Below are 26,182 nucleotides of genomic sequence, written 5' to 3'. Positions count from 1 at the left end.
TTGGTTACAAGTCATTTTAGATTGTGATGATGATAATGATTTACATTATGGACTTGCTTTTATCAACACAGTCCCCATGCCTCTGTTAATATATCTACCCCCCACACACACACACACATAATAACTAGACCACACACGCACATACTCGCATTTTGTCACAGGTCAGTTTTAGGGACTCAACATTAACTTGCGTTTCCTGGAGAGTAATCCTAACCCTACCCCAAACCACTGATCCAAAAATCAACTTTTACCCAATTGGATAAACTTTTGTCCCCAATTATACGGGCAACCCGTCCTGGATTAATAGTGTGTCTCTCACACACACACACACAATGGGAGAGACCACCCCCAGGTTAAGATTTAAAAATAGAAGAAGATGGGAGAGATAGGTGCCCTTCGTTTGCCGGTGACATCATACCTTTATCATCCATTAAGGCGCGGTCATGGCGTCACCCATATTGTTTAAAGAGGCACAGAGCAGAAGCAGAGAGAGTCACACCCCCTGCACCTCAGATGCTTTACCCGTTTACCAATTAAGGCTCTCAGTGTTGCAGGGCAAAAGAGAGAGAGGGGGATCGAGGAGACGCAGAGGTAGAAAAGAGCAAAAGAACGGGGGGACTATCTCTTTCTTTCCTTTAGCACCAGCACAACCAATACACCCATTTCCCCCACTGGGACTGCTCGTGGGGAGGGAGGTCCAGGACCTCTGTGCAGCACGAACTCCCACACGCACGCTCACGCTCGCACTCCGTGTGACCACAGCAACAGCAGGCTGCTGCGCGCACTGACCGAGCGGAGCACAGAGACGCCGGAGTCTTCAGGACCGCAGGCTGCAACACATGTAAGTGTCTGTCCCGCTGTGAGCGAGAGTGATGCTGCCTGACTTGTCTCTGATGAACATGGTCTTTCGCGTGTTTCCAATGGCTGGGACAACTCTTTGCGGGAGTGCGGTGCCATCAAGTTGTCTGCGTGATTGCGAGAGACCTCCGCGTGAGTGCGGTGACAAGAGACCTGTGGCGGACGGTCCTCTGCTCTCGCCGGGTTGTCTGCGCCCGCTGCGCCTTTACGCACCCCAACGTTTTCTCCCGTGCTTTGCGCCGCGTAATTCGGTGCATGTGGCGCGACGTTTTTGACACCGCGGTGGTCATAGTGTCACCCGGAGCTCATCCCCCCCGTCTGCCCTCGTTCCTACATCGGTGTTTATCGCGAGCATCGTAGAAGCAGCAGCATCGGACTGAAGCATCTGCCCAGCGTTACAATTAGGGGCTCCACACCAAATAAGGCAATACGCGGACACCGACTGCACGGGAGCTTTTCATTTTCGGGGGGGGAGTGGTGGGCACTTGCGCCCTCCGCCGCCCAGAGCGGGTCTCACAAGAGGGGGCGGCTCACATGGTCCTCGTTCAGCTCTTCACTATAGACATTTAGGACAGGGGCTTAACTGTTGTATGATGTTTCTGATGCATCAAACAGGTGGCGGTTGCATTTTTGGGATGGACACACGCACGCTGGCTCAGGGCTTTTGCTGACAGTGACACTTAAGATTGAGGGCAGAGGAGATCCGACAGTCAGTGTTGGTTTCACCCGCCTGGTGCCAACACACAAACCGCACACTCATGGATCTTATTGAACTTGATATTTCTAAAACCAAGAATGATCTATATTAGCTTTTTATGACAGTACATGGTGGACGAATGGACTAATGTTGAAACAAAGGCAATAGGCATAATACAAAGTTCAGATAAAACAAAGTTCAGAAAATGTGACACCAATCTCTGTTTAACCATCAAAGTCACAACTTTCTGAGGTTGTATACTATACAGCTTGTTAATATATATGTGGCTTGTTTTCACCCATTAATAATAGTGTTTTACCCATATGGCACACCATGTGGTTGTAATCATTTTGTACAGTTGATAAATCATCAGCAGACTTCCTCTTTCAAAACCTATGGTGACATTTTTTTTTAAACAAAACTTCGTGGGTTGAGAGCAGTTTCGAAGAATCTATATGACAATATAGTTTGAAGGTCAATATGTTTATTCAATTAAATTCAATTAAATAAAAATTAGGGTGCTGGTATAAGCACCCTAATTGTGGGGTTTTTAAAACAGTCTGAACATGGTTGCAACAGGGTTGTCCCCATTAAAAGAGTCTCAGTCTCTAACTGTGCCCCCAGTTCCCCCTCACATTTAAACAGCTTTTGGTGATGAGAGTGTAAGACTGGAATGTCGCTCTTTGATTCTCTACATCAATGATTTCACACTGACGTCATAACATTCCTGAACACCCTTCATCTAAAACACTGTTGAGAAAAATGTGTTTTCAGATTGCAGGCTTTTGGCGGTTTACTGTAAATGACTCCGACAAATGACTGTGTAGGGTCGGCCAGAGACCTGGGAGAGAGAGACTCATTGGTTACATTGCATCTTTATAGTGAAGAGGGGACAGGAGCCATTAGGAGAAAAGGAGGAAGGAGCTGCCAGAGTGTCAGATGTAGACACGGAGACCAAACCTGTCCTTATTTGACATTTCTCTGCTACAGAAAGACACACACACACACAGTCTGCAGGAAACTGAGGGGAGGGCCGTCACTTTGCTGTAATCTGTGCATCCCACTTGCTCTCTTCACATGACTCTGTTGTGTGTCAAGTGGTTTAGGTGCCATTGCGTGCAGCGTTCATCGAACTAACTTCCTTTGTTAAGTTCTGCTCTGCTCGACTTGCGGCTGACAGGGTGTGGCGAGTGATGGTGAGAAGCAATGTCTGACCTAATAGACACAGTGTATATTAGACACAGTTGGATGTTACACAACTTTTTCTGACCTAATATCATAAAAACCAATGGCAGTCAGCACTTTTACTATAATGTATATTAAAAATGATTATGTATTATTATAGTATGTCTAATATCAAGTCCAGTTGCTCAAGATTCAACAACCTTGTTGATTATTATATTAATTTATATTCAGCTGTTTATCTGATGTATAATTTGATTATCATATTGCATCATGAAGCTCTCCCCTCACTGTATTTGATATATATATATATCACTTTTGTCAGTGATGGGAGAAATATTCAGATCCCGCTACAATAGTCTAAAAATACCCCTCAATGCCCTGAATTCAAAATGTTTCTTTATCAAAAACTGCCATTATTAAATGTTGTAATTTGTCTTTGTCCATCCAGTTTTGGGTACTTTATACACCGCTGTCTAGTTTAATAGAGCAGCAGTGCATCATCTTTTACATGCTCCTGATATTTTTTTCATGTTTAATCTGACAAGTTCAGTGTGGAATAAAAACTGCACCGAATGGAAATATTTAACTTAAGCACAACTGCCTCAAAACTGTACTTCAACACAGTACTAGGTTTGGATATTACTGCAGAAAAGGTCCCCGGCTTGGTTGTGTGGTTTGTCGGTTTGTGTCTAAGCCATAGGATGCTCCCACTATGAAATGAAATAACCTTATAAGTCAGTGTGATGCTCCCCTCAACTGAAAAGCCTGCCACTATCTAAACATCAGTCATTATTTGATGAAGATTCGTGAAAACAGGGAGGATTGGCAAATAAAACACAACCTAAGCAATTTTATTAATCAAAAGAGAGCTGCAATGATGCGCAGATGCGAGTCTCGATTACAGACAGAGGGGAGAAAAGAGGTGCCAAATGCCAAGGGGACAGGAGAAAAGAAGGGAAAGCTGAAAACTGTAGTGCCATCAATAAACACTAGAGGGAGGCAAATGACAAACCAGAGAGGTCAGTTTGGTCTTGAGCTTCTGAGACATGCTAATGTGTCTTGCTCTGCTCTTTCTGTCCCCGCCCAGTGTTTTGTCTCCTGTTTGTTTGGCGAATTCCAATGAAACAATGGGCTGACACGCAGTGAATGTTTCACCAGCTTTCTTGGCCCTCACTTATTTCCAGGCAACAGTTTGTCCTGCTTTCTTAATGTTCAGCATGAGGCGAGTCAGTGGATGGTCCCTCAACACACTTCTGTCGCAGCGTGTCCATCACCTTGAAGCTCTCTGCTGTCTGTGTCTTACACGCCTCACCTCTCCTTTTCAATGAGTTCTGCTGCTGTTTTCAATCTGCCCTGCTCTCCTGCTCTGACACAATCAATGACCACTGTTGCCCTAAGTTTTATGCTAAGGCCAAAGCCTGTAAATGCTTTAGTAAAGTTTATATGTAATGAAAGTTCTCAAATGGAGCAAATTACACACCTCGAGGGAACTGTCTCAATCTATTGTTCTATTGTTTTGAAAGGTCTAGTTGGTCTAGTCAATGTAAAAGCATGCTGCTGCCAGTGTGTGTGTGTGTCTGTGTGTCTGTGTGTCTGTGTGTGTGTGTGTTTGTGTGTGTGTGTGTGTATCTGTGTGTGTGTGTGTGTGTGTGTGTGTGTCTGTGTGTGTGTCTGTGTGTGTGTGTGTGTGTGTCTGTGTGTGTGTGTGTGTGTGTGTGTGTGTCTGTGTGTGTGTCTGTGTGTGTGTGTGTGTCTGTGTGTGTGTGTCTGTGTGTGTGTGTGTGTGTGTGTGTGTTTGTGTGTGTGTGTGTGTGTGTCTGTGTGTGTGTGTGTGTGTGTGTGTGTGTGTGTGTGTGTCTGTGTGTGTGTGTGTGTGTGTGTGTGTGTGTGTGTGTTTGTGTGTGTGTGTCTGTGTGTGTGTGTGTGTGTGTGTGTGTGTGTGTGTCTGTGTGTGTGTGTATGTGTTACATTATTAGGTCATTTTTTTATTAAGGCTGGGAGTTCCAGGGTTGTAATGGGAGTGAGGGGCATTCTTCAGATTCTCCCCTGACCAGACACACACAAACACAGACACGCAGACACACACACACACACACACACACACACACACACACACAGTGAAGCAAAGCATTCTTGATGGCCGCTGGCCACACTGTGGCTCCTGGCACTGAGCTCCTTATTTAGTCAAAAAGCTGCAGAGTCACATCTCTCCAACTGTCTTTACAGTTGCTGCTGTTCTGGTTCTCAAAGAAAGAAAATAAATCAGAAGAAGTAAACTATGAGTGTGTGTGTGTGTGTGTGTGTGTGTGTGTGTGTGTTGTTTTTGAGATTAACTATTGCACTTTCAGACCTTTTGGAGCAAAAAACTGATTAAACAAAAAAGAATGGTCAAAACTGATTGAGGAGAGGTCCTGATTTTTTAATTCCTAGTGTTATGAGTCTTGAGAACTTGAAAACTTGATCCTACAGTAACCATTTTGCAACTTTCTAAAATTCTAATTCATAACATCATGCCCAAGCCAGCCTACGTTTTATTAGCCTCTAAAACTCTCCTACAGCCTTTCTTTCATAATGCATATTCCTGGCATTCACTCTGAGACAAATCTCCATCCAACACAGCAGCTGCTGCAACATATCGAAACCTTTGTGATGTTCTGAGCACATAAATAAACATGTGTGGCAGCATGGCAGCACAGGTATATATGTATATATAATTTGGTCATTTTCCAAACCTGTCTTACACCTTCAGTCCTTTTTTAAAATGACAGTAAACATTTGCCATACTTCTGGATTATAATATTGACCGCCTCTTTCTCTCCTTATCTTCCTTCCATAATGTGACTAAACAGATTCAAAAATTATAATGATAAAATGCCTCTACTTCCCTGAGTGTAACCTGTGGAGAAATACCTTTTTAGCACAAATAAGAAAAAGTGAAAATGAAGAAAATTTACAAATGAATGTTCCCACCAATTTGTTTCCCTACTTTCTGAGACTGCCTGCTGCTATAAAACACACAGACATCATAAGTGCATCATATAGTGCATATTTGGTGTGTGATCTCATCCGGCTGTTTGGTCAGTACAGAGAAGACAAACAGAGGAGGTGGATAAGATGGGTGTCTAGACACTAAAGTGTCAGTAACCTCTTCAAAGATTAAGGCTACACACAGCTCAGTGAAATCTCACAAACGTGCATTCAGTCAAGAGCAGAAATTCGGGCGGCATACTCTGGAAATATATGCACTAAAAATCCTACTGCCCATTGGTCGACAGGGAAGGAAAGCTGAACAAAGCTGCGTACAGGCCAGCAGACACAAACAAACACAACTCTGACCCTGCGAAGAGACACTGATCTGCGTGTCGCTGTGGATACTGTAGCTCAGATATGTACTGTACTTCACTGCTGCCACACTTTTGTTGAAATCCCACTAAGATCGACGAAAGGTCAGATCCCTCATATGTGTGTGCCTCCAGTGGCGGCACCGTCAGCTGTGACACATGGCGGGATGACGGAGGACGAGGGAGAGGGCTGTTGCCGGGGGATCAATCTGGGCTGTGAATGAAAAACGAATGCTGATCAAGTCTTTTCACTGTGCTGCTTTCAAAGGCCTGACCTTGTGTGTGTTTCAGAGAAATCCTAAAAGGCACTGTGACTATCGAGGTCAGTCATGACGAAGTAATGTCAAATCCCTTTGCTTATTTAATATTTCTGTTTCCAATGAGCGTGAAGTTGAACTCAACCGCACAGGGCACAATTTCACTCATCTCATTTATCCTCTGTTGTCTGTACCCCAGAGTATCAGTCAGTCTTACTTTAACATGTGAACATGTGTCAGCGAGACACACACACTGTCTAGTTTTGGTAAATGCATCCCACTACAATCGAGCTGCCGAGCCTGCAAACCATTCTATCCATTTTTGAGCAGCGTGTTCCACCTGCCGTCTACTGAACTATGTTGAGTAATGTGTCAGCGTTTGAGTCGGTCATCCATTATTTTTCATTTGTAGCTGGTGTTGGCATGTATTGCAGTGTACCCTCCTGGCTCTCCATCGTTATGGACTAACTGTCTTTAACGTGAGCAGGCTACGCAACATATCGCGTCACGAGCAGCGGGCTGTGTGATTGGTCGAAAAGTCAGACTCGGCTGGCCTCCTCTGAATGATGTGAGAAGTACAGAATTCGACCCGACAAAGAAAAATGGACTTAATTCTGAATTGGGGTCTTTCACCAGGGAGGGCAAAACCCCGTTTTCAGTCACCTTTGATCACGAGAGAGCCCTGCCTTGATCTCACACAGTGACGCGCAGCCGCGACGAAAAGTGCACACACACACACACGCACGCACACACGCACACACACACACACACACACGCACACACACACACACGCAACCAGAATCTCAAATGCACTGGTGTTCTATTGTCATTGTCATAGTTCTGAGGAGGCGCTGACGAGGCGCGACTGGAAAAAGGTTGTCACTGCACTGGAGCTGTCTCATATATAGATATATAGATATATAGATATAGATATATCTATATATCTATATAGATATATCACTTGTCCCACAAGTTTTCCCCCCAAAGAGTCTCCTCTGTGCGCTCCCGTGCCACAGACGCCCCCATTTTATTACGAAAAGTCTCTCTGCTGGCTGTGCGTCGGCCTCTCATGTTAACTCCTTCCTTTTTCTTTTTCCCCTCAGACACAGGCGAGCTAGAACCCCCCCCCAAAAAAGAAACACACAGAGGGAGAGAAAGAGGGAGCGGCCACCCAAAGTTGAGCAGACTCCACCCCGAAAAAAAAAAAGGGCCAGCGAACCATAAAAATGAGTGGTTCCCACCCCCGGCTCCACCAGAGCGCCGCGCCCGCTCCCAACGCTCCCTGCACGGACAAGGACGCAGAGATGCCCGCCACGGAGAAGGACCTGGCCGAGGACGCGCCGTGGAAGAAGATCCAGCAGAACACCTTCACCCGCTGGTGCAACGAGCACCTGAAATGTGTCAACAAGCGCATCGGCAACCTGCAGACGGACCTCGGCGACGGGCTGCGGCTCATCGGGCTGCTGGAGGTCCTGTCCCAGAAGAAGATGTGCAGAAAGTACAACCAGAGGCCCACCTTCCGCCAGATGCAGCTGGAGAACGTGTCGGTGGCGCTGGAGTTCCTGGACAAGGAGAACATCAAGCTGGTGTCCATAGGTGGGTCAAACACACTGGGGTTTAATGAATGGGTGGCAATGGGTGGGCTTCGGACCACATCTCCGCCTTCACCCAGGTGGCCTGTCCTCTGCTTCTCTGCTGGTGTTTGTGTTTAGCCTATATACGTTGTTGTTGTTGTTGTTGTTGTTGTTGTTGTTGTTGAAGAAGAAATGAACTTGGGTGGTGCCTGTGGAGCAGCTTCACTGGACTGCAGTGTCTTGTAGCCTGTGATACTTCACAGAACAGTGCACGAGTGCAGGCCTGCAGGGTCTGGGACAGAACAAAGTTGAGCATGTTGCTCCCCGGTGGGGACAAACCCCCCCCCCCCCCGTCACCTTGTAGAGAAAAGGCGGTGAGACACACTTTGATTCCACATTTCACTTCAGTGAAGCAGTGTCAAGGAAGTCTAGAGGAACGTTCCCAGCGTTACTGATTTCAGCGAGTTTTCCGTGAGGGAGCAGGCGTTTCCCTCGGTGTCCAGGGGCGCAGAGCTTTTGTCTTTGGCTGTCCAGATTTGAGGCGGGTTGTTTTGGGAGGAGGGGGTCTGACTGTGCAGAGGGGCCCCAGGCTTTCTCTGTTCCCCTGCCGCCTGAGCCGGGCTGGGCCGGTCCGAGCAAAACTGTGTGGGCCGGGAAGTGGTTCAGGCCTAGCAGGATAGGAGAGCTGATCCTGCACACACAGGGACACACACAGGGACACACACAGGGACACACACAGGGACACACAACCACACGGGGACACACACGCACACACAGACACAGGGCTATTGTCTGTGCTCATGTCGTGCAGTGGGCTGGGTCTCCACAGCATTAGACAGGACTTGGCTCAGGCTCTGCGACATAAAAGTGGGTTTAATGGGCTTTGCCTACATGCAGCTGCTTGCTTGCTCACAACACTGATGGTTTTGCAGTTGTCTATCTGAATGCAATACACTAGGAAAGTGCAGCCTACCTATATTGTGCTTTCAACAAAAGCATCTCCCCCTATGCCGGAGATGAGTGTCTGAGAAAGATGCTCAAGGGTTCCTTGAATGACTTCATCCAAATGATAAATTCCTTGTTAACTCACCTGTCTGTGAAGACAGACGAGTGCACTATTTTCCCAGAGACAAAACCTTTATCAGAGAGTCTGTGGTTGAAAGCAAAGGAAGAGGTTAGAGACCGAGTCTGTGTGACTCAGACGTGAGTGAATCCTGTCATGCCCTGGGGGATATATTGCTCACTTCATGGTTTACTCACACACACACACACACACACACACACACACACACACACACACACACACACACACACACACACACACACACACACACACACACACACACACACACACACACACACACACACATACTAATGCTTTCTGCTGCAGCTAACCATAGACTATATAAAATGGATGTAGTCACCGGGTTCGGTAAATGAAGCCAATTGGAAGTGCCTGAAGCCTGTATTCTCTGGAGTCACCAGAAGATGGCGACTCCACTGGTGGCAAAAATAAGTCAGTTTCTGTTAAGTATATGACAAAATGAATTTACTTATCACGTGATTTAAAGCATCAGTAAAATAAACAATGAAGCCCTGTAGCATGATTGACAGCTGGTCCGTCCAATCTGTGCATGGTTGGTGTAGGTGGGCGCGCAGTGGAAGAGCGCTCAGTCAGACCCACCCCCAATTCTACGTCCCGTTGCAAAAAAACAACAAGATGGCGCTGGTCAAAATGCGAAGCTCGAGGCCTCAAAACAGGAGTTCCCAACCCGCTAGTGACGTCACGGTGGGTTGTCAACACGGGAGGTGATGGCACTGTTTAAACTCCAGGTCTGATACAATGAGCAGCAGTGCCCCAAACTTCATCTACGCAGAGAGTGAAAAAGTGGAGCTGCTGTGGACAGATGAAATAATCGGTAGAGAGGGTGTTTATCAAGTTTGTGGTTGGTGATATAAGGTCTAGACCATCTATGCTAATGCAGGAGCTGCAAGTCATATTTTCAAATGCGTAGTGCCAGAAACATTTTTTCTTTTCCATATTAGGAGCTTCATTATTTGGACACAGGACTCTCACTATTTCCTAAAGTGAAATTCCTTCTCCCTGCATTTTTCTTATCTCAATGCCAGCTGATTGATGTGTTTAAATGCATTGCTGGTACTATTCAGGGTGCAGTACCAGGAACCATGGGCCATCCTACTCATCTCTGTCTGTCTGTCCAACTGACTCACCCTCATCCAAGCTGCTCCTTCTGAGTCATTTATGATGAGAGAGGAGCTTGCTCTCCTCTTATACTTCCTCCTTTCGTTGCAGTAAGTGGACACACCCAGCCAGCAACCCTCACCACAAGTTACCAAACTGGCATCATTGCTCAGGATGATGCACACGGTCCCACCTTCTTTTTTTGGTCCAAAACTCTTGCTGTCTTTCTGTGTGTTTGTTTTTTGTTTTTTTTCCACCAGTTTACTTTAACTTCAAACTCTATTTTTACATTTTCTACATTTCATTTTCTCAATTGATGATTTTTCTGTGTCTTCAGTTTGACACGAGCCAATCAGTTTCAGTGTGATGTCCACACCTCTTTCATATCTCCTTTTTTACATCAAGAAATGATATGCAACAGTATCCACTGTAACACTGAGTTACTCAAGACAAACTAGTCATTTTCTCCACCCAAAATGTAATCGAGGTCACTGTGGGGGAGTGCGGAATGGTAGAAGTGCTTTGAATAACAATCCTTGATAAATAATGTCATACTGTACATTTTTTGCAAAGAGTAGAAAGTAGTAGGCAGTAAAAACCTCTTGAAGATGACTGAGGGGGCATCTTCAAGTGGCCTTTTTTCCCTATCAACAGTACAGAAAAATTCAGTTTACAATCATAAAAGAAAAAAAAGAAAAAAAAACCTACATTTGAGAGGTTAGTTAATGTGCTAATGTGTGGTTTTTGTACTTGATAAACAATTAAGTGATTAAGTATAAGATAAAACTTGAGGGGAAACAGCTAGCTTGTGCTTGCCAAAGATTAAAAAAAATGGTATAAAAATGACACTCTTCCAGTGCCATGCACAGTGACTTCTTGAACATTACTGCACCCAGCCAAGAAGTAGTCCCCTGCATACCCCACAGAAAAAACTCAACTTTTCTTTTTTTTAATGCTTCGATTTTTGTACAGTTTAAACAAATGAGATATAACCAGGGTGCAATATGCCGGGGGGATGCGTGGGACTTCCCCCTTTCTGGTCTACATATCCACACCTCTGCTTGAATAACCCCCCACCCCCCTCCCGGTATGGTATCGATATTCTTTGCAAGAAAATATACAAAGTTTTATAAATGTAATAGTTTTAAATGATTATTTAAACACCAATATAATCTGAGGTTTATTAATCAATAAACGTCCACGAGTTGTTGTTACTTGAAATGGTCACAAACGTCATCTGGCTGTGAACTTACTGAATCTCAGCAGTTAAACTCAGCTAGCTGTGCCCAGCACCGGCTGCAATTTAGTGGTCGCTCCAATGAGGGTTCAACCCAACAGGTAATCTCACTTCCTGCAGTTCTGATTTACCCCACGTGACACAGCGCTGTCAGCAGACACATGGCTGCTGATAAATCCAGAAGAGGACTTGCATGTGTTCAGTCAGGAGTGCAGACACGGAGTGACGAGGCTCCCGTCTAGCAGCTAATGGAGTGGCAGAGGGACGAGACAATGACTGTAGCCCAGATTAGACAGACTCAGGCTCTCGTAATACCTCATACCGTCAAGTTGAATGGTCAAATTTCCTTGTGATTTGCATGGATCTGTGATAATAGGAACATTTTGCATTCATCTATTTATCCACTCATCTTTTAACATTGTTTTCTGTGCGGTGCCATTCCCATTGTGCACACAGAGAGACTGCTTAAACGACCCACGTTTGAACAAGTTCAGTCATTTCACTTGAGCTCAGATATTAAAACACTTCTTCATGTATTCTTGACTGAGCCCTGTGTGAAACACTACCAGTAAGTCATCCAGACGGGCAGGCTGTGAGATGAACAGAGATGAACAGAGATGTGGTGTAATATGTATCCTGTTGCTCCCCTGTCTTTGCCTTGGAGCAGAGACCTACAGGTTGAGACAGACGCCTGTGTAGCAACAACCAGGCTGCTGTTATGCTGTTACATTGTTACATAATAATAATAATTTTTTTTTATATTTAAGCTATAAAAGACACACCCTGGCTCATATCTGTACTATCTGCCACACTGCTGCAGTCATACTGGGGCTGGCTTGACCAGTAGCTAAATGGTAATAATCAGTTGATTAGTCACAGAAAATGAATCGCTTACTATTTTGACATTGATCAATTGGAGCGGGGGCTGTGCCTCAGGTGGAGAACTGGTTAACCACTAATCAGAGGGACGCCGGTTCAATCCTCTCCTCCTGGCCTGTAACCATCAGTCCTTCCACCCTTCACTGCTTGGCTTGATCTGCACAAACCTCTGGGATGGTGACAGTGTTACTAATGACCTTAAACACTAAAACAATCAAACAAACTTTGGTCTTTCTGTACCACAATTTTCAGTTGTAGCCAACATAAATACGTTGATACCAATATGTCTAACCTGATGCACCAGATGTTTGTTACACGGATCATGTAGTTGGAAACTGGAAGAGGAGAGACCTTTCCAAAAAAAATACCTGTCTATTACCGTTTATAGTGATTGTCTATACCTCAGTGTTCTTTCTTCTTCCTTCAATTAAGTAATAATCTCCAGTTCCGATTTTTTTTCAGTGTTGCTTTAACCTTTGTTGATCAGGCTTGGAGGCTGAAGTTTCAATATTTGACTTTAAGCTACATCTTATGGTAATATGATCTTATCACATTATCATTCCACAAATTTATTTTCCAAATAATAACTAATATAATAATAACTCTTGAACAATAAGAGTACTTTAGTTTCCCAAAGTCGAAGTGGATATTGTGAGCAAACGACAGTTTATAAGTAGAATAAGCAGATTGGACTTTCTGCACACAGTCTATTTATTAGCAACTGATCAAGTGAGTTTCCGTGATGTAAAACTTGTAACGCCTATTGACAAATCGATGTAGAATTATCAATAGCGCTGCAGCTCTTCTCAGCTCCACCACCTTTAACTCGTTATGTTTTCATGATTTCACTCCTTTAGTTCACTCGCTTCACTCATATCTTCACATCAGTGGTGTTTCCAGCATATGTTTTTAGGGGAAAAAAACCCTGTTAAAACCGGTTACATACATACATAACCTTCTCAGCAGCAAACAACACTCAGACACAGTTAGAGACAGCTGGATATTTAGAGTGGCCAAAAAATGAGTTAATGCAGGTTTAAACTAATTACTATTTTATTATGAGTAATTACTGTACAGCAATAGTGCTAAGGCAGCTCCCAAGGCTCGTGTAACTGCATCGTCAGTCGTCGGATAATGAGAAGAGTACTATTGTATATGGACCCACTGGGACATCTAAATACAGCACTTTGTTTACTGAGAGGCTGCTTGAGTTAGGGATGTCATTCAGCATCAAATGTAATCTTCCATGCTCAGGAACAGGATGGATGTAAGAGAGCCACTGTGGTGGTGTAGGGCGGAGACCAATGTTGGCCACAGAGTGTGATAACGGCCGAGTTTAGCCACCCGGTTAGGTCGAAACGAATCACTTCCTGCCTGCTCATCATTATCATTAGCATAGCTTCCTGTATGAACAGGCGAGTGGGGACTGGTCAAGTGGATACTGAGGATTAGCAGAGTGCACGTTTGCATTCAGCACAGTGGTATTCAGGCTATTGCATTACATCAGAGTTGGAAACTTGCCCCAGCACCCATACCTCATGTTCAGACTGAACAAGCAACGACTTACTGGCAAAGATCAGCAGTTGTTAAGTGAATTATAGGTGACACATGAACTGCAATGACAGCCTCCTGTAATGTCTTTTATATGTACATTATATTCTCAGTATCAAATCAAGGAAACTGCCCTGCCGTATGCTTTGCACACTGTTATAATTTTTGTTATAAAGTTTTTACCAACAAATGGACACAGCCGGGTCCCCGTGCCAGGATCATGTCTGGAGGGGATCTACTTTTCCAGACCTGAATCATTTTTGCCAGACCGAGAACCATCAATTACTCGGAAACCCAGACCCTGCTCTTATGGTTGATCGTAGTTCTCAGATGTTTCCAGGAAATAAACAGTTGATTAAAGCCGCATGGCATTTATTAAACCTCCTCATTCATCATCTTTTGCGGTGCCCGTGTCCTCCTCTCACCTCCTCAGCCCCTTCCTTTAGCATGCCCCCACTTGCCACACCCCTCATGTTTTTCATTTTTGTCTGTCCCCTTAAAACTTTATTTTTCTCTCAGCCTCTCTGATCTCATCACTCTAATGAACATATCTCAGCCCATCCTTAGCGGCTGCTCCTGTCAGTGCAGGCTTTTAAAAAATGTCCCACACAGCACTTTTCCCCTGCCTTCTTCTCTTCTCTGTCTTGCCCCTCCACCCCCTCTGCCTCCTTTCCTTTCTCCTGTCCTGTCCTCCCTCCTCCCTCTGCCTGTAACCAGAGCCCAGCGAATGGGAGGGCTGCCAAGATCCAGTTTTCTTCTGCCCTTTTAAGGCTAAAAAACCAGGAGGAACTTTTTTTCCAGCTGAGGGAGTGAAGAGAAGGAGAGCGGAGGGAGGGAGGGAGGATGACTGGAAGGAGTCGGAAGAGGAGGAAGTGTAGTAGCTCCAGTATGGCTTGTTGCATGGAGTTAGAAGAGGCAGGGAGGGAAGGAGGAGGGGTGAGAAGAAAGAGCCCCAGGTCAAAGATTTTCAGCTTTTGGCTGTTTGAGGCTACAGACTTGTGTCACATTTGTAAAGCATAGGATTTTCAGGAGTGCTTTTTTATATTTGGGTTTTACTCAAGTTTAATTTCCAATAGTTTTTATACATATAAATGTTTTATTGGAACATAATACTAAGGCTGTACAGACTGCTATATTAAGTGTGTGTGCGTGTGTAGAGCTGCAACAATTAGTAATCGACTGCCAAATGAATCGCCAACTATTTTGCTATTCGGTTCAAGTAGTTCTTATGAAGGAAAAAAAGTCAAAATTGTATGATTTGAGCTTCTTAAATGTGAATATGTTCTGGCTTCTTTTCTCCTCTATGACAGTAAACTAGATATCTTTGGTTTTTGGACAAAACAAAACATCACCTTGGCGTGTTGGGAAACACGACAGACCTCTTTCACCATTTTATGGACCAAACAACTAATTGATTAATTAAGAAAATAATCGTTAGTTCCAGCCGCTTGTGTGTGTGTGAGAGAGAGATAAGGGCAGTGTGGAATGTGTGACATTTCCTCACTGTGTTCTGTCTGACTGGGTTTTCTCTGCCCACTTTTCCAGACATGACTTGTTCCGGGTATGTGTGTGCATGTGTGTTACCATGTGAGCACCATTGTTCTGTTAGACCCAGTGCACTTTGACTCTTTGTCTGAGAAGTCCGCCAGGTGGATGCCAAGAACATTTGTGCAGAAGGCCTACAAGATACAAACTCAGTATATGCAGGACTATAGACATGTAGATAGATGTGTGTAGCTCACGTAACATTGTGAATCCTTAGTTTCAGTGCAAGCCTTAAAATCCTCATCGGACTACAGTTTTAGTCACTGAAGTTGTAATAGATAGATAGATAGATAGATAGATAGATAGTTACTTTATTTATCCCAAGCTGGGAAATTCAAGATTTTCTGAATTCCTACAGATTGAATTTAAGGCTGGCCACTTTGTGCTAGGTGAGGGAATAACTCCATTAAAATGACAGTGCATATGTGAGTTGAGTTGCTTTATTTGCAGATTCATTCATTCTCCCGACAGTGAATGTGAGCGACTGACTTCGGGACCGTCCAGCCCTGCTGCGTGGTTTCGCCCTTCGTCTTGCAAGATCACTGGACTAAACTGCTCCAGATGTTGCAGTAAAACCTTAATATTGTGCAGACCCATTCCCCACTGTTGTCGCTCTTCTCTTCTTCCACCCCCTCTCCCTCCTTGAGAGCGACCAGGTCAGGCTGTAGGTCAGGGGTTGTGATGATGTCATGGCAATGTGACTGCGGTGGGGGTGGGAGGGAGGTTGGAGGGGGCTGTAGCAACGAGCCGAACAGATGAGTCATGGGAGTTTTGGGGGCAATAGGAGCATCAACAGACACGCATACTCTCCATACGGTAGCCCCCACAGTCTGTGTGTGTGTGTGTGTGTGTGTGTGTGTGTGTGCATGCCTCTCTCTCACACACACGCACACAAACAAACACACAGACACACACTAATACGGAGGGGGTTGAGTCAGCAGAGGGGAGTCTGCGGCAGTCTGTGTCCGTATATGGGCTCTCCTCGGGCCTATGAGCTGCGGTCTGCCGGGAATGCTGGCAGATTCCTTGCATGTTTAGTGGCTTTGTGTGTGAGAGGCATGAATCAAAGGAAAACGCGTTACCACACAATATCGGACGGCGTGCGCAAATGCATGTCCTGACAACGGCCGTACGAGGAAGACTGGGCTTGTCTGCTGTCCAAACCTGAAGTGATGCTCCACACCAGCCAGCCGTGATTAGTGCTGACCCACAGTGAGGCACCGACACTGGCTGCGTGAACGTGCCCATTAACTGCTCTAGTTACAGTATATTGTACGGGCGGTGGTAGGGTTGCAGAAGACCTGTGACAGCAGTTTTTCACATTCTTCTTTATAAACAACTAATTATTCCTTTAACTGTAAAATTCTATATATAAAGTGATTATTAGTTGGACACTGGCTACTGGTGGCTTACAGGCTGTTTCACTATGTGACACACCTCTACTTTTGCTGACCTGCATTCCTGCCGCAAGCACCAACCTGTAATACAAATGTTCACACCAATCCCTCCCCCTATCAGTACAAGTGAAAATTTATAGCTGTCATTCATGTTTGTCTGTGTATTCAGCAACATTTCTCACCGACCGATCATTTCTTCCTGTCTCTTTGGCTTCTTGCGTTCCATTACGTTTTCTTCCCTGTCATTCCTCAGAGTTGCTACAACGACCCAGCTCTATCAAAGTTCCCATGGTGATGGGTCATCCAAACAGGCCTTGGGTCTGACCCCGTTCCGTTTTGTCACTACACGGAGTGTACTTTTCCACTGGGAGCAGCTGACATGTCATGTATCGCAGGGTGGGCAGCTTGTGAGCACAACTCTCTGTTGGAACGCAAATTCAGACAGGCAGGCAGCTGAGATAGACGGGGAGATGTCCCAGATGTACTTCTGCATGTAGGCAAAGGACTTCTCCAATGTTTAATCATGTGAGGTAAAGCATATGTTTCTGTACATTAGATTTGCCTTTTTTTCACATCTTAACAGCTTTCATTTCCTGACTGGCTCTGTTGTCTTGATCGTGCATCACATTCCACCACCCCCTTTTTGGTTTAGACCCCCATCCTCTCTGACCCCATCCGCAAACTCTTGCTGCAGCTCTTGGCCAAACAGCTTTCAGGGCCTCCTTTCAGTAGCCCCAGCCCCCAACCGCAGCCCCAGCTCTCTTTCGCAAAAGTACCTTCAGAAAAAAAAAAATCAAGACCTCTGTAGTGTCGAGTGGCTTTTCCTAACAATTATTCCAGTCCAGACAACAACAGCAAGAAAATTCAAGTTGACAATGATGCGAGTAGCACCCGAATCAGAATAGCCTCAGGCTTTTCCTGTCCAATAATGTTTATGCTTAGGTTGTGTTCAGTTTTTTGGCTTCATTCCCTCGTCATGTTTCTGCAGCTCTTATCAGAGTGCTGCAAAGCTTGAAATCAACTGGACACAGCTACTGTCAGAAGTGGGATTTACACTCATGTTTCTATCAACTGACTCCAAATGTTCCAGACCGGTGCAGAGTGCCTAATACCTAATGCCCCCCCGTACACACTTATAGCCTCAAATCTTGTACTCCCTTTTTACTTCCTTAACTGTGTTCTCATCACCATCCGCTCGGGGACACACAAACACACACTGCTCCACCCTTTCCTCGAGGCTGGACCTCTGCAATCATTCATCCTGATCAACTGCGTCTTGTGCAACATGTGTGTGCACGCTGTTTGTGTTGCGTTGTGTGTATGGTTATCTTCCTCGTGCCCAGGCTAGCTTCTGGTTGCATCACTTTCCCCTCTGCAGCGGCGCGTGTGGTTCTGTCTGTAGGCAGCCTCCGATGGAATTTAGAACAACCAGACATGTTACTAGATGTGCTGTTGTGTCATTCTGTTGCAGTACAGACTGGTGTGTTGGGTGTAAACGTTTGAATCTATTTAAATGGACAAATTATCCAAAATCTTTCCAAACACAATTTGCGCGAATATAGAAAATACCAACATTTTTGTGACAAATGCCTATATTTGTATAATAGTTCTGTTTGTATTCCTGCTCAGATGTTAATGTTTATCTAACTCTTGCAATATGATTCATCCAAAAAATTCCCTCTCCACTCATAATAATACTTTAACATCATCATTCGTCTCTCTCCTCTCATTACATAGATTATGTCTCAGTTAGTGGAAGTCGGACTCATTTTTCAAGTTGTGTCTTTAATAGAGTCTGTGGTAATAAAGTAGAGACACTTGAGGCAAGGTCATAATTTTTGTGTCTTTCTTTATGCTATCCAAATAGTAAATTCAGATAGCAGCGTGGGCTAAGTAAGAGTGCTAAGTAAATCAGGGTGTTGTCTGCATAGCATTCATATTTAAATTGTAATGGCCCAACTATAGAATCCTCCACATATCACATGGACCAACTCAGATTATTGATCACCACTGGCATTATTACTCTTTACTTTTGAGATATCAACTGAGGACTGGAGCAGATAATCCAAGCTGTATTTCCATTCTCACAACATTAACAAAGGTACTAAGATAAAATAGCACCAGAACTGCTGTTTTCAACTCAATCAGTATTCAGACTATTTGCTTTTTAAAAGTTTAAGTGGTTTGAATCCAGGTTTAAATCTTAGCAAAAGGCCATGAAGTACCATGTTGGATAAAATCTACCATTATCTCTCACCAGAGCATGGTCTGTGATTACTAGGTATGCACTCCCCCTCCTTAAAGATGTATATTAGATAACAGATAACAGGGGCACTCCTGAGGGAAATGTGAAATTTGAAGCACGGATCATTGCAGATATATTCACACCTCTGAACCATTGAGGGGAGAAGTTGAAGTTTAAAGATTCTCATAAGAGGGCAAGTCCTTCCTCTCAACATTTGTTTAATGTTCTCTCCTCTTTTTCATTCTTTGAGGTCATTTTGACCTGGCTGTGTTTTGAAGGACGGTGGCATCTAAAATTTCTAATCTTTGAAATTGTTCTACCCCCCCACCCTCCATGCATGTAAAAAAAATTAGCGTTATTTTATTTTACTGTAACTTCTTGAAACATAGACCTGCCCGTCTTAAATGATTTGGGTGGCAGTTTTTCAGTTTATATTTCAAATCTGACATCGAATCTTCCCCCTCTTTCTTGTTCTGTGCTCCAGACTCTAAAGCCATCGTGGATGGGAACCTGAAGCTGATCCTGGGTCTGATCTGGACCTTGATCCTGCACTACTCCATCTCCATGCCCATGTGGGACGAGGAGGAGGAGGCTGATGCCAAGCAGAAGACCCCCAAGCAGAGGCTGCTGGGATGGATCCAGAACAAACTGCCCGAGCTTCCGATCACCAACTTCCACAGAGACTGGCAGACCGGTCGGGCCCTGGGCGCCCTGGTTGACAGCTGTGCTCCAGGTGTGTGTGTGTGTGTTTGTGAGATTCTCTTATGTGTGGGAGACAAAACTGAGGGCAGGGGTGATGAAGAGCTGATCAGAGTGGAGAGGAGGGGGAGTACTGAACCCTCCCATTACACTCCTGTTAAATTAGGAGGAGATGAGGGGTGATGAAGGTGGGGGGAAAGTGAGGCATAGGGAGGTTTCTGTTTACATAGCCAGGATGTTTGGCATACCTGCGGATCACCATCAGCCTCGAGCCAGAGATAAGGATTCGACAAAAGTCACTAAATCTTTTGGAAAAAAAAAAAAAATTCCCTGCAGTGTCCAAAAATAGCAACACACAAAAACTGCTGATGCAGACACATTGCCAGGATATGCGTGTGAGATATTCCTTAACTATCATAATATGCACTGGAGAAATTCAAGGGCAGACGTCTTGAGGAGCCACAAGGACAGATATGTGGCCCCACACCATGATTACTGTTGCAGGTTTGTCTACAAATGCAGATAATGCCTGTTTTTACATTCTCCCTTTATCCGCTGGACGTTGTAAAGGCCAACATTAGACAGACTGACTTTAACACATGAAGCTCTCAGTTTCTTTGTGTGGTAAAGTTCACTTTTACTAAATCACTGTTTTATACTGAAGGCACCTCAGGCACTCAGTCCCCAACATTAGCCGTCATGTATTCACTTTGCCAGACAACAAGTAAGATTGTGAAAAAAAAAGAATATTCTCTTTTATTTAATGTGTTTCATCGCAACGTGTCTTCCTTTTGTCAGCAATAAATACAATTTGCAAGTTTTAAAAGTTACACAATAGAAAATTCCCATTATCATTATACATTTCTATAATTTGTCATGGAATGTTTCTAACTAAATGCATTGAAGAATGAATGTTTGCCAATCCACCTCCTTTCTGTCCTGCAGGTCTGTGTCCTGACTGGGACCAGTGGGATCAGACCAAGCCAGTGGACAACGCCCGCGAGGCCATGCAGCAGGCCGACGACTGGTTGGGCATCCCACAGGTAAAATTAAGACCAGTGCAGTGGAACAAGAAATAAGAAATTATAATATTCTAAGTGATAATTTATATATATATTATATGGACAGACATGGATGTAAACATCAACTTGACAGGCTGGTGGAGACATACAGCTGTGAGGCGGTGATTGTTGTGTGTTTTATGGGTCGACTGATTATCGGCGCCGATTTTTTATGATTATCGGTATCGGCCATTTTTAAAGCCGATTTGCTGATAAGATAATTTCTTTTTAAAATGCGCTACTTTGTCTCTGAGGCAGCCGCAGTCACTACTCTCGGAACTTTCCTGTCCGTGTTTGTTTGTTCAAATTCAAAATAATTTCTTCTTGCACTTTTTGTGTACAGGTCATTTTGAAAGGTTCTGTGAATTAAACACACACTTTAAGGCATTTCACAAAGTTATCTGTTAAGAGTTAGTGTTATTCTAACTTGAGCAGTTTTCTTACTTCAAATATCGGCCTCTTAGTCAGTAATTGTGATGTTGAACACAAAGAAGGATCCCAGAAACCCAGATATACATTTGCCCACGCGTCTCCCGACTGAGCAAAGACTAAACTCACTGGCCCACCACTGCTTCTCTTTTTAAGAGAAGTGATTTGGTCAGGCAATCTTCAAGGATGTGAAAGCCACGCTCTCCCTTACCACTGGATCTCATCAGACCTTGTTCAGTACAGATGCTGTTGCTCTTGATTTAAACTTGGTCCAGCTGTTTGTGCTAACCTTGTGTTTCCTTAACCTTGGTTTACCTTCAGTTCATCATGGCTAGACGAGCTTAAACTAAGATAATTCATGTGGCTAATTCATGTTTTTGGTGTCTGTACTCAGCTAAAGATTGTTTGCAAGAGATAAACCTTTGCTCTCACAGTTAACAGTCCTTAATATCACATTCATAAATACATTTTTAAACCACTTCAGTACCTGGAACAGGTAGCTCGTAAAAAATAGGATTTGTCAGATTAGTCTCTACCTGTTGTTTTACTTTGTCAGACACATTTAATCAACACAAAAGTAAAAATAAGTATTGTATCAGATTCGGTATTTGCAGATGCCGACAGTCAAAGACCTTTGATTGGGATCAGGGCTATTTTAGCTGCAGATTAATTCACAATTGTTGCTCTGCTCAGTATCAAATATTGGTCGATTTCATTGGATTTGTTGACTATGGGGGAAAAAAAGCAGAATATCACCAGACTTAAAATAATCATACTGCAACAATTCTGCGTGTGGTGAGATGTTTACTTGGATATCATGTCAACACATCCGTAACTAAAACACTGTAATCCCTGTAGTGTTTGTTAAGAATGAAAAGTCCAACTTTTTGTTATGGATATTTTAACATGGACAACAAAAGTAGTTTCACTGTGCTGGTTTGGGAGGTTTGGGAGTTTTGCGTTGCACTGGAAATTGTTTGACAGCGTTGAGTTGGCATGATTGGCACAGTGCTGGCAGCTGGCACAGCATAGCGTGCTGACAGTTGGCTCTGTGGTCGCTGCCGCTTCCGCCTTCAGCTCTGCTTCTGCTGAGAAACTGGCTTTGTCGCTGCCCCTTCTGTTTGTGTGGGTTGTAAAATCAGACAATGTGCGTGTCTGTATGAGTGTCTGCCGGCTGTTTTTTTGTGCGAGTTTGCCACAGGTACTTTCTGAGCCGAGGTAGAGGTTGGCATGTGGTAAAATCACTAAATCACAACTCCTCTCAGTTGATTTTTGTGGTTAAACATCTCCATGGCAACTTATCGAGCACTGCTACGGGCTGTACAGCTGTAGCCTCTGTTCTTTTTCCTTAGTTTATAGTTGGACAAGGAAAAAAAAGTAACTTTTAAAAAAAAATCATTTTTCTTCTCATCTTTGTCTCTTAGGTGATAACCCCTGAAGAGATTGTTGACCCCAATGTGGACGAACATTCCGTCATGACCTACCTGTCCCAGTTCCCCAAGGCTAAACTGAAGCCTGGTGCACCTCTCCGACCCAAACTCAACCCCAAGAAGGCCCGAGCCTATGGCCCAGGTACACACACACACACACACACACACACACACACACACACACACACACACACACACACACACACCTGCAGCTTGACTTTGACAAGGAAACTAATACAAATAAAGTTGACAGAGATCTTAAAAGACATGCGTTAAATAGGCCCCCACAGACGTTTCTGTCCACCCTGGAGCATATACGATGTATACGCAGGACATTTGAATGTATTGTTCCAACTCTCCTGCCCCTTCTCTTCCCTGCAGGTGTTGAGCCTGTTGGTAATGTTGTGATGAAGAAAGCTGTGTTCACTGTGGAGACCATCAGTGCAGGAATGGGAGAGGTGCTGGTTTACGTGGAGGACCCTGCGGGACACAGAGAGGAGGTGAGACACTGGTAGCCTTGAGGTGATTTTTCTCATGAGATACTGCCTTTTAAATGTTTTGATCACCACCATTTTTTGTTAACTTAAAAAAAAATGTCCTGCAGGCTAAGGTGACCGCAAACAATGATAAGAACCGCACCTACTCTGTCTTCTACATCCCTAAAGTCACAGGGATGCACAAGGTAAGTCCATTTTCACTACATCAGACTAAAGGCCACTGAATCAACGCCATACGTCCAGCGTAGCCCCCTACATTGCTCACATGCACCACCCAAGTAATGCCAGCTTGGAAACGTGTGTCAGGACAAGCCCACATAGAGCAACTCCTCCTGCCTCAATCCGTTCAGTGATCGCACACCTCATCTCCTTGGACATCTTGTCTCTTTTCTGCTTTGCAGTATTTTTTAGTAAACCATATAAAAACTCCCAAATAGCATGCGGAATTGCAGAGTGACGCAGACACACAAGCGCACAGGTATACAGTACATGCTCGCAAAGAAAAAGGCTCTGCATCAATCCAACATAGAGCTATGAACCAGAGTAAGTGATTTTTCGAGAAAGCCCCTCGGGTAAAGGACACAGACGCCTACCACTGGGCCAAAACCCCTGAGTCGTAGTGTCATTCACTAGTACGCCCCTAAGGTGATTGCGAGTGATGTTTACAAACTGCACTCACAGTGTTGTGTGGTGCGGCCCGCCCCGTTTTGTAATTTTAAATTTACAGAGCTAGGGCTGAACTAAAAACCCAGATTTTTTCCGACAGATATCAGAACTTGAGGAAATATTCGCTGATCTTTATAGGGGTGTATTGGATTAAAATCACTGACTGCCCCTTCAGGGGGCCCTTGGATACCTGGACCTGTATATCAATGAAATAATAAATGAAGGATAACAAGACTTGTAAATTACATTTTTTCAAAGGAAACTAAATGCATTTTCGGATTTTTCAATATACTGTATACCTGACGTTTCAGTCTCTCCTTTCTGCTCTGTAGGTGACAGTGCTGTTTGCAGGGCAGCATATCTCAAAGAGCCCCTTTGAGGTGGAGATCGGCATGGCTCAGGGAGACTCCAGCAAGGCCACGGCCCAGGGGCCGGGCCTCGAGCCCTCAGGAAACATCGCCAACAAGGCCACCTACTTTGACGTCTACACAGCAGGTAAACAACAGGGACAATGTGAGAAGTTTGGTTTCTTCCCTAGCGTACGGTTAGAAACTGAACATATCTGCTTTGATTGTTTTAGCTCACACTCTACTATTCTACTTTTTCCCGTTCTTGGTGCTTCCTCAGGTGCTGGCATCGGCGAGGTGGAGGTGGTGATCATGGACCCTGTCGGCAAGAAGAACACAGTGAGCTGCAGCATTGAGGACAAGGGCAACAGTAGCTACCGCTGCACCTACAAACCCACCCTGGAGGGCCAGCACATCATCTATGTCACATTCGCTGGTGGTCAGATCAGCAAGAGTCCCTTCACAGTCAGCGTGGGAGAGGGTAAGAGTTTTCAATTTGATTCTTTCACAGCACTGGTGCTATGACAGTATCCCTGAGAATCCCCTGGTCCCAATGACGTTCAGCTGTAACACTGTGAACCCTAAATATTTGCTCTCTCTGCTGTTTTCTTTCTTCAATTGAATCTAATGCTTTGCCTTCTCTTCCTGCCACTCTACTGGATGTCATGTCCCCTCTCCTTCCCTTCTTGTCTTTGATAGAGGCCTGGTGGCATTTGTCCTCTCTCTGGAACCGCTTCTTCCTTCTGCTGTCATTTCCTGTTTACTGGGATCTCTTTTGGGTACCCATTGTGTGCGTGTGTTTATGTGTATGTGCGTATGTGAATGTGTGTGTGCGTGCGTGGGTTTATGAATGTGTAGATATGCCACTGTGTTATCCTTAAACATATCTCTGTGTTTTTGTTTTTGTGGAATGCATGTCTTTACTTGCGACTAATTTACCTGTGTAGACTTGCTTTATATGTTTATAGATTGTGCGTGTGTGTGTTTGTGCATGTGTGCGCGCGCATGTGTGCGTGTGTGTCATCTGCCTGTAAAGCCTCTAAACACAAAATGACTCAGTCATCCCCAGTACTTTGTCTCCTTATTAGGAGATTTCACCATGAGGAAATAATCTACTAAGAATTTCACCAACATATGCTCACATTTAGATGGAAGAACGACACCATTTAGTTGTTTGTATTGTTTGTGTTTGCCCAGGAGACGGGTGCCTCAATTCTTCCAGCTCACTAGTGGTATTAAGTTAACAGAGCTGACACAATTCACAAAGAATTGTGTTTGTATTGCATGACCAGCATTGTTTACACTACATCTTTTGGCATGATATGGTTTATGCTTTGTTTTTTTAAGTTGTTAATTCTCTGAGAGATGGAACAAAATTTTAAGTTGCACCGAAAGTCTCCAGCCCAGACAAAAGCACTGAATATTCAATAAACAAGAGATAGCTGGGATATTGGTCATATCAAAATGTACGTACCACCTTCTAAAAAGACTACTTTGAACGTTACAACTAATCACTATAGTGATGGTTAATAAATCATCTAAAAAGTGCTTTATACTTCATAAATATGCCATGAGTAAGAACACATTAACATGGCAGATAAACCTTCTTATTAACTATTTCTCCATTTATAATGAATTTTCATTAGTTGTATTGACCCTGCCAAATACCTGACATGCTGACATGAAAATAAAATTGTATATAATAAAATATCTTTGTACTATCTTTCTTTTGGTGCCAAGTAGTCCACTCCCTGAAAATTATGTTGTGCCCCTGTGACTGGACTCAGTTCCTGTGGGGTTTCCTTTGCTTCCTGCAGGGGTCTCTTTTTTTTCTACACTTGTGATTAGGAGATAAGGAGGATACTCCACTTCCTTGGGGAGAAAGGCTCACTTCCTTTCCTGTGGTTTATGATTTAACTCACAGAGTAGTGTGCTCACTGGGCTGGGCAGACGTAAGGTGGGCACCCAATGCTTTCCGGCAGCCCTTCATTGTAATGGATGTACCATTTGGATTGAAAGTGTTTTGCTTTCATATCATTCACCCTGCTCCTAACCCCTCTTTTCCCCACTGACATCACCCACTG

At 44.2% G+C, this 26,182-nt stretch overlaps 1 protein-coding gene across 2 annotated transcripts in view; it reads left to right on the top strand.

Annotated features, from left to right (window-relative positions):
* Window positions 1-546: 546 nt before the first annotated feature.
* The window catches only part of flna (filamin A, alpha (actin binding protein 280)), a 46,929-nt gene continuing 21,293 nt past the window's right edge, over window positions 547-26,182 (top strand). For both annotated transcript variants that reach the window (XM_047330925.1, XM_035644559.2), the window contains exons 1-9: window positions 547-841; window positions 7,442-7,934; window positions 19,454-19,702; window positions 20,614-20,711; window positions 22,583-22,730; window positions 22,970-23,088; window positions 23,193-23,270; window positions 24,084-24,246; window positions 24,379-24,579. In XM_047330925.1, coding sequence (XP_047186881.1) covers window positions 7,565-7,934; window positions 19,454-19,702; window positions 20,614-20,711; window positions 22,583-22,730; window positions 22,970-23,088; window positions 23,193-23,270; window positions 24,084-24,246; window positions 24,379-24,579 — 1,426 coding nt within the window. In that variant the 5' untranslated portion in view covers window positions 547-841; window positions 7,442-7,564. The remainder of the gene's footprint in view (window positions 842-7,441; window positions 7,935-19,453; window positions 19,703-20,613; window positions 20,712-22,582; window positions 22,731-22,969; window positions 23,089-23,192; window positions 23,271-24,083; window positions 24,247-24,378; window positions 24,580-26,182) is intronic.

The sequence above is a fragment of the Scophthalmus maximus genome, chromosome 3, assembly GCF_022379125.1.
Source record: "Scophthalmus maximus strain ysfricsl-2021 chromosome 3, ASM2237912v1, whole genome shotgun sequence".
Taxonomy (NCBI): domain Eukaryota; kingdom Metazoa; phylum Chordata; class Actinopteri; order Pleuronectiformes; family Scophthalmidae; genus Scophthalmus; species Scophthalmus maximus.
This window is presented reverse-complemented; position numbering and strand designations above follow the sequence as displayed.